General features: G+C 36.4%; 1 protein-coding gene across 1 annotated transcript in view; it reads right to left on the bottom strand.

The window, feature by feature from the left end:
- The window catches only part of LOC107099144 (netrin-1-like), a 121,999-nt gene that overhangs the window by 28,703 nt on the left and 84,826 nt on the right, over positions 1-8,470 (bottom strand). The window contains exon 3 of the mRNA XM_015397158.1: positions 5,043-5,192. Within this exon, the coding sequence (XP_015252644.1) occupies positions 5,043-5,192 (150 nt within the window). The remainder of the gene's footprint in view (positions 1-5,042; positions 5,193-8,470) is intronic.

Below are 8,470 nucleotides of genomic sequence, written 5' to 3' on the forward strand. Positions count from 1 at the left end.
TAAACAAAATATTTAGCTAGCTTAGTGCTAGCTAAATATTTTGTTTATTAAACTAATATTTGATTTGGAGCTAAATGTTTATTTTATATATATATTTTTTGACTGCTTAACTTTATAAATGTGAAGAGTTGTACTTAACATTTCGTGGCGATAATTATAGACAAGATTTCTGCATAATTAAACATTGCAATGCTAACATGGGTCATGCTTTAATCGTTCCTCATTAATGAAACAATCATTTATCCAGCATTTCAGGACCTCCCCTCCTTCCTGCAACATCCCTGAGCTGCAGCCTGAATCTCAAGGTTGTCTCACTGTGAGAATCTCACATCTAATGCATGAAAAAAAAAAAACATTTTTCATTAAAATCCTTTCAAAACAGTCAGGATCTAAAGTGCATTAAACAAGTTGGGATTTTATGAGCCCCTCTGGTGTGTTAATTCCATTGCTGACATCCGGGTCATGCAAACTACAACACAGCTGTTTCCATGTTATACTCTCAATAAATGGTCATTATTAGCTGTGATCAGTCCCATAGAATGGCTTCAGATTGTTCCAGTAGGCTCAGTGGATTATTATCAGAGTCAATCCTAATCCTAATCCTAAAGTAATTCCTTTTTTTACCCACAGAATGATTTAATCTATATTTATGTGTAATCTGACTATAATTTTAGTAGTTCTTCACCTATAGTATAACAAAAGTTGTTTGGCATGGCGCTCATAGCTAAGGAAGCCCAGAGCGGGCATGTCCCTCCAACACTTTTTCACGGTGGTTTTCTCAAGAAATCGAGTTAATTTTCTCATTATCTAAAGATAACGAAGTCGTTTTCTCGTCATAACGAGATGATTGGTGTTAAAACTGATTACATCCTTCAATACCACAACAGCGGGATGGGATTTCTAAGTATAAGTATAACCTATGTATAATTCTGTAAATAATCGTGTGTTTAACTTTTAGCTAACGAGACGATGTTGGTTTGATGATTTGCTTCCACTTCTGATTCCTGAGCAATCAGACCTTTGCCTCCAGGTGTTTCTGAACAGCGCCGGTGTTCCGCCTGGAACAGCTATAAGATGCTTTAACCCCCAAAATGAGTCCAGATTAAAGATTTTCTTTAAAAAACAGTCAGATTTGTTTCTTCTGTAATCAATCCAATCATGCATCACCTCCCGACAATGAGCGAAAAGAAAAAGGAAACTAAAAAACGGATTATTTGCGAACACGCGGTACCACGACTGCACAACTATGGGCCCCGCAGGCACGGATGGACTGGGAATCCAGGGCTGTTGGCCAGCCTCATTCATTACTCAGACAGGTTAATCATCTTTTTATCTCAACAAATAAATAACTGTTTTTTTTTTTTAGCGATAACCACATAATTATCTGGTTATCTCTAGAAAACAATTAATAGTTTAAGTGTAATAATGAGATAGTTATGTCATTATCTCGAGAAGGCAAAGGGAAAAAAAAGTTGAGTACGACCGCTCTGGGCTTCCATACCTATCCCAAAAAAATCTCCTATCCTGTCAACTGAGTTCTTTTTCAACACGACCATGTGACGGAAACATCTGGAATTTACTGGAAGCAAAGCTTTAAAACACTGTTTCGTTTTTTTTAAGAAGCTAGGCTATAAATAAAGTAAATAAAAAGTATAATGTAGCTAAATAAAAAGTGAAATTTAAGGTTTTAAACGCGGCCAAAGCGGCTGTTATATAAGCTGCATGTTATCAGCCATAAGGAAGGTAGAGGAGCTGCAGTCTGGAGCCATTCTATGGGACTGATAACTGCTAATAACGACCATAAAGCCTCGAACTCAACGCTATTTCTGACATTTTGAATTGAAAAAGCTTCCTGGATGGGAAGAAAAAGAAAAAAACTCAAATGTAGCTGCAGAGCAACGAAATTCACCCTCTGCATTTAACCCCTGGGGAGCAGTGGGCTGCCATTAGGTGGCAGCCAGGAAAAAAACAAACATTTTTGGAACGTTAATAACGACCATTTAATGGTTGATCACATAGTTCAGCTATTAAACAAGGAAATCCTTAAACTTCTACTGAATCATTGGCTCTGGTGTAGCTGCCTTCCTATAGATTCTACCTGCACACCTGGCAGCTTTAGAGCGAACCAGGTGGAGAAACCTCACTGCTCTTTATATTAAGACTAATTAAACTCAGCTCAAAGGTAAGACGGCCACTCCACATTAAGGAGACCTACTTCTAATTAACTGACAATTCAAACAGAAGTTACACACAATGAAACGGCTCCACTATGGAGACCGCAGCTCTTTTCCTCAAAGGAACAAGGACACATATGGAAGACGCATGCAGAGGAAGGAGACACACTGAGGGAAAGGGGTGCAACCGTGAGGGTTTGTACAGAAGTAGAAATGAGATTCTCACAGTTAAAATGACCAAAATCTCATGATCTAAGATTCTAAATCAACCCAGGAGACGTGGGTTTAACTTTCTGCGTCGATCTGTGGGATGAATGTATTCACAGTCTGATAAAAAAAAATGGCTGCCTTAAAAAAAGGTGCAGCAGTCTGCACCAGCAGTCTCTGAACTATGATCCGTTTTATAAAATAAGGCTTTATGAGGGTAATACAACATTTAGCAAATCGGATGTTAATTCAGAAATTCCTTTAGGAAAATATTAACTTTATTCCCAATCAACAGAAATAAAAAAACTTGGTGAGAAGATCTGATCATTTTGATCTTTCTTATTTTTTCAGATGAGCGTTTTTGATATAAAGTTTGAATTTCAGGTCATTTCTTAGTCATGAAAGTTATTTATTTGGATTAAATCTGCTGTTGAAGCTCAGAGTCATCACTTGGCCGTAATACAACAACCCTGTAGCCTAATGAACCTGTCTGGGAAAAGGCCGACATCATCTCACCGTACATCTGGATTTTTGGAGAGTTTTTGAACATTTGTGTAAATTATAACTGATTGGAGGTTTTTCAGAAATGTTCAAATTGTTCTGTCTCCTTGAACCCCAGTGGGCCTCAGCAGATGGCCGCTCACACTGAGCCTGGTTCTGCTGGAGGTTTCTTCCTGTTCAAAGGGAGTTTTTCCTCTCCACTGTCGCTACAAGCATGCTTAGTGTGAGGGATTGCTGAAGAGTCAATGAGTCGATGCAATCAGCTGGTTTTCCTTAGATAGAAAACTTTGAATCAATCTGACTGGATGATCTGGTGAACTGGAAAGTGACCTGAGATGACATGATGGGAATTGGAGCTATAGAAATAAACTGAATAGAATGGAATTCTCGCTTTAAGATTAGAAGCAGTAAATATCTTACCTGAGTCTTCATTAAGCAAAGATCCAGATTAGTGGCTCCTAGAGGATGAATCTAGCAGCTAAACTATCAGAATTTATCCTTTTAAAATAATCAATTTGGAAGCTTTTTGTGTCTAATTCTCACAGTTTCAGCTTCTTTCAAGTTAAATTTAGGATATTTTAAGAACTTTTACAAACTAATAGGATTTAATTAATGAAAACAGCAAATAAGTTAACTTAACAGATGTTTAACTTCCTTAATATCGCAAAAAATTAATAATTTAATCAGTGAATCACAAGCAGTGAGTCAAATTAGGTTGTAATTAATTTAAAATTTTTGTTTAACTTACTAATTATTTGTGTAAAATAAAAACTTAAGTTTAGACCTTAATTAGTTTATCACCTGTGGTTGAGTCAAGTTAACCAAGTCATCAATGACGGCACTTTCTGCACCAAACATTAAAGTTTACACTGGAAATGCAAATAAATAAAAGTAAATAAAAACCTCATAATAAGACGTTTTTTAAATGAGCAGTCGGTTAATAAATTGACTTTTTTTCTTTCAAGTTCTTGAATAAGAAAACCAAATCAATTAGTCAGTTTATGAGTAGATTTCTTTAGTTTTTAAAGCTTGTAATAGAGAATAAAAAGCCGATAAAAATAACTGCAGGGTGTTTGTGGTTCTTATATTAATTATGGTTTAAAAATATGACAAATTCCACCAAAACACCAATAAAGGTGAATAAAGATGGAAGCAAGTAAAGAAATAACATTTAAGCTGTATCTATAGTAAATTTTAGGCCTTCAATATAAAAAACGGCCGTATTAAAATCTATTTTTTTCCTTATTTTTAACATGAAAATTCCAGATTTTGTATTTAAGAACTTTATAAGTTTAGAGGGAATAAATAAAAGCCTTCAGTGTGAGTCTGAAACTGAACAAAAAGTAGTTTGAAGCAAAAATAATAACTAAATGAAGTCGTATTTAGATGAACCATAAGTGATTTGTTCATATAAAAAGAAATCTGAAGGAACTTCCTGCTGAAAAAAGTTTTTTATTTTTGAGATTTAGGTCATTTTAAGATGGTAGATGTTTGTTTCAGTCATTTTTTCTTAAAATAAGTGAATTTGTTCTTGGATTAAGGAGGTAAAATTGACATTTTGCCAATGGAACAAGACAATTTACACTTTAAATAAGAAAAAAAAGTTGCATTGTCTTATTTCAAGTGCATATTATCTAAATATCTTTATTAAATGTAAAAATACTCATTCCATTGGCAAGCTACCTCATTTACCTTCTCAAATTAAGGATAAATACACTTAATTTAAGACATTTTTACTTATTTCTAGATAGTTTTTCCAGTGATACTAGCTTCAGCTAATCTGATTTTACTCTCAGATTAAAATAAAACTGATTTTAACAGAATATTGAAATCTAAAGAAGTCATTTTTTCTTAAAATAAATGCATTTCTTCTTGAATCGAGGAGGAAAGTGAGAAAGTTTGCCAACGGATTGAGACAATTTCCATTTAAAATCAGGAAAAAAAATTGCATTATCTCATTTAAGGTGCATAATTATCTAATTATCTCATTTGAAGAGTAAAAATACTAATTCCATTGGCAGATCACCTTATTTACCGACTTAAATTAAGGGATAATATCCCTAATTTAAGAAATGTATTTATTTCTAGATGTTTTTTGCAGTGTGTTTAACACTGAAGGTGAGTTTGTGTCCTAACGTGATGCAGGCTGGTTCCACGTACTTATGCAGGGGGCAATGGGTGAGCGGCTCTGCTGGTAGCCTTTAGCGCAGCGGTTGCAAGTGATACCCGTCACGCCATCTTTACAGGGACATTGTCCTGTGGTATGGTTACAGGTTTTGCCAGCAGCGCCCACGGGATGGCAATCACATGCTGTGAGGGAAGAGAGGCAGAAAGAGAGGCACGGTAAGTGGTCTCACACACACAAACACACAGGTGGGGGAGGGGCTAAACAAAGAGAGAGCAGGTGGGTACACAGCATCGGCGTGGCGGCGACAACAGGCCAGTGAGAGACACGGTGGGGGAGTTCACACTCAGCAGGTCCAACATCACCAGTGATCACCAGCTTCCCACGCAAAAAAATAACTAAAAACTTCCACAAGGGAAGAACAGATTTGAGGAAACAGACAAAACTGAGGGTGCAAAATAATTTATTTTTTATTTGCTCTTTTGTTTAACTCTCTTCAACCCTTTTTTTCCCCAGTCGGCAGTGGGGATGTTCTGTAGAGGAAAAAAAAAGCCTTAGAATTAAATATCCTTCTTCCCGTGTTCAACAAAAGAAAAGAAGAAAAAAAATAAAATAAAATTTTAACAGGAAGTTGGACCCGGTGAGCCAATCAAAAACAAACCAAAAAAAAAACGGTACAGCAGGGGGGGCCAACCCTATACAGGGCTGTTAAAGGCCCAACTAGTACCGGTGTAGGTATCGGATCTGCTCGGGGCCCCGCCCCTTCTGATGACGTCACTATATGGCAACTCCACTTGGACAAACTGCTCCCGTTTCTTGCATATTATTCCCTATATTTGCTATTATTTTACATTTCATTGGCGATCTAAAGTAACCGAAAGTAGAAAACAATCATTCAAAGTCTTGAATAAAGTTTCTGAAATCTAATCTGGGGACATTTCTAGCTTGTAGATAAATAAATAAATATCATCAGAATTAAAATAGGAAATGGGGACAGTGATGCTTTCATCCATTTTTGCATATTTATTAATATTTAAACAACAAAAATCAATTGTAAAATCCATTAAGTGCCTCTCCTATTTTAAAAAGATTAATAAAATGAATCATTCCAGTTTTTATCGGTGCCATACAGTCATTCATTCTCCTCCGTCTTCGTCGCTCTCCATCTTCTATTTGTAGCCGACTCCTGCCTGCTCTCTGTTTTATGCAGAATTTTCCTCCGCTGTCGTTCAATCTTCTTTCTATCAGTCTTCTAATCTTCTTCCTCTTCTATCAATCTTAACCTAATCTAAAACAGACAAAGTCTCGTAACGACAGATCGGTAACTAAAAAGTTAGAGCATAATTCTTATATATTCCCCAAAACTAAGACCATTTATTTTAAATAATTGGATCCAAACTATTGATACTTCAACAGACCAGGAAACAAATTTCTCATCTCGGTCAAAATATTAATTTTATACTAAGAGGCTTAAAAGTTTTATTAAATCCAGTCACAACTTCTAAACAAACTTCTTATCTCAGGCATGAATGAAGAGATGCTGAGTTTGGAGGAAGACAACAAACCAATTTAGTACAATAATAATTATTTCTATTACAAAGATGCACAACGAAAATAAAAGTTTGGGCAGAAACGTGTGATGGTTTAATCATGTCATTAAATTAAGCATTAATTCTGCATGTTTTGCTCCTCTTATGCATTTAATAATAATAATAATAATAATAAAGTTGTAGTCGTGCTCTGCAATGTAAAAAAAAAATGTAAAATGTAAAAAGCATAAAAATTGTCTCACAAAAGTCATAAAACATGTTCTTTTTATATGTGTATTAGCATTATTTAGTAAGTTAAGGATAAAAATAAGTAGTTTTAGTACCTTAATTACATTATTCGAATCGTGCTTCCGGGACATATCGGATCGTGACAGTCACAACGCAGCACAGGGCGCGGGAACAATTTTACCGTAAGTTTTGTATCTAACGTACCCTTGTTCTTCATTTTCCTTTAGCTTTTACTGACTATTTCTTTACTCTCACAGTAATACGGGACAAAGTGCGTTTTATTTTTTTTCTAAATACGGGACATATTTCTAAATATGGAGCAATTCCATTTTTCAGGACGGTTGGCGGCCCTATGATGGCGTCTTGGAGACGCGTCACAGCTCACAACTTCTCAGCCAGCAGCTGCTGTGTTGGTTGATCGAAGTCGCTACGAGGTGTTTGCTCCAACAGCAACATCAGGATCGCATTAAGCACATGGAGGCGAAAACATTTCCGTCTAGAAGCGGCGCGTGTTGGTTGATGAGGAAAACTGATGGATGTTTACCAAAGCCATCCAATAATGGGGGATAATCCTGATAGCCTGTTTCTGATCAATGACAGACTTTGAAGGAAAGCCCAACACATCCTTCTCTCTTCCTCCAAAGATCTGGTTGGTGGGTCTCTGACACATATGCTCCAGGAATGTAATCATGTCTAAATTCCTCAGCCTAATCCAACCCTTTTTATTCATTTCACAGCCAAACCAGCCGGCGCTGAAAGCACTTTTTTCTTTTCATCTGGTCCAGATATAAATAACTCTCCGTCTCCAAACCAGAGCCAACCTATTAATGTTTCACAATTGTCTCCGCAAAGTGTTCATCACCAAACCTTCACCACGCCGTCCGTCAGAGTTTTACTTTCTGCTGATTTCCCAGAAGTCATGTGACGTTTCCGCCTCCCTCCTCTGTTATTCTGAAAGCTGCAGCCCGATTAATTAATCGTCTTTGTTTTTCTAGTTCTGCTAACGATTGGAGCTTGTAACGTGTCTTTTCTTTTTCAGAAACCTTCCTGTTCAGCTCACATACAGAATTACAGCTTCAAAAACAATGAGTTCATTCCTCTGGATGGAAGAAGCTCTTTAATATGCATTAATGTCAAAGGCAATAAATTGTGAAGCCCGAGCACACGCTTCCAATTCCAGGTCTCTAATGTAAGTAGCCTGGATAGAGGAGGCTGCATAATCTGATTCAGAGACGCTAATATTATGTAACGGCCTGATGCGTCCAAACCTAATGAGCTTTTTATCTTTGTTTTAAACGAGAACAGAAACACCATTCAGTGTTTTATTCAGGGGAAAAACCCACAGAGTAATAAAACGCCCTAACTGATCAGGCCTGCAACTTTGGCAGAAGAACAACTTGATAAAATCTAATTCTGTTGACCTATATCTGTGCCTGCATTAAGTTAGTTCAACCAACTAATAACATTAAAATAACCTGAATCGATCGGATTTTATCAAATCAATTGTGTTTACAAACCTGCATGTCACATGGTGAAAATGACCAAAGATAGATCTATGGTGTCACATTTATTTCAAAACGGCCGTGAGCTAAATAAACATACTAAATTCAAAATGTCAGAAATAGCATTTAGTTCCAGGTTTTATCCAGCAGCCCAACAAAGCCTGGTTTTAGTTTAGAAAACAT

This window comes from Cyprinodon variegatus, unplaced genomic scaffold (genome assembly GCF_000732505.1).
Source record: "Cyprinodon variegatus isolate N-32 unplaced genomic scaffold, C_variegatus-1.0 Scaffold841, whole genome shotgun sequence".
Classification (NCBI taxonomy): domain Eukaryota; kingdom Metazoa; phylum Chordata; class Actinopteri; order Cyprinodontiformes; family Cyprinodontidae; genus Cyprinodon; species Cyprinodon variegatus.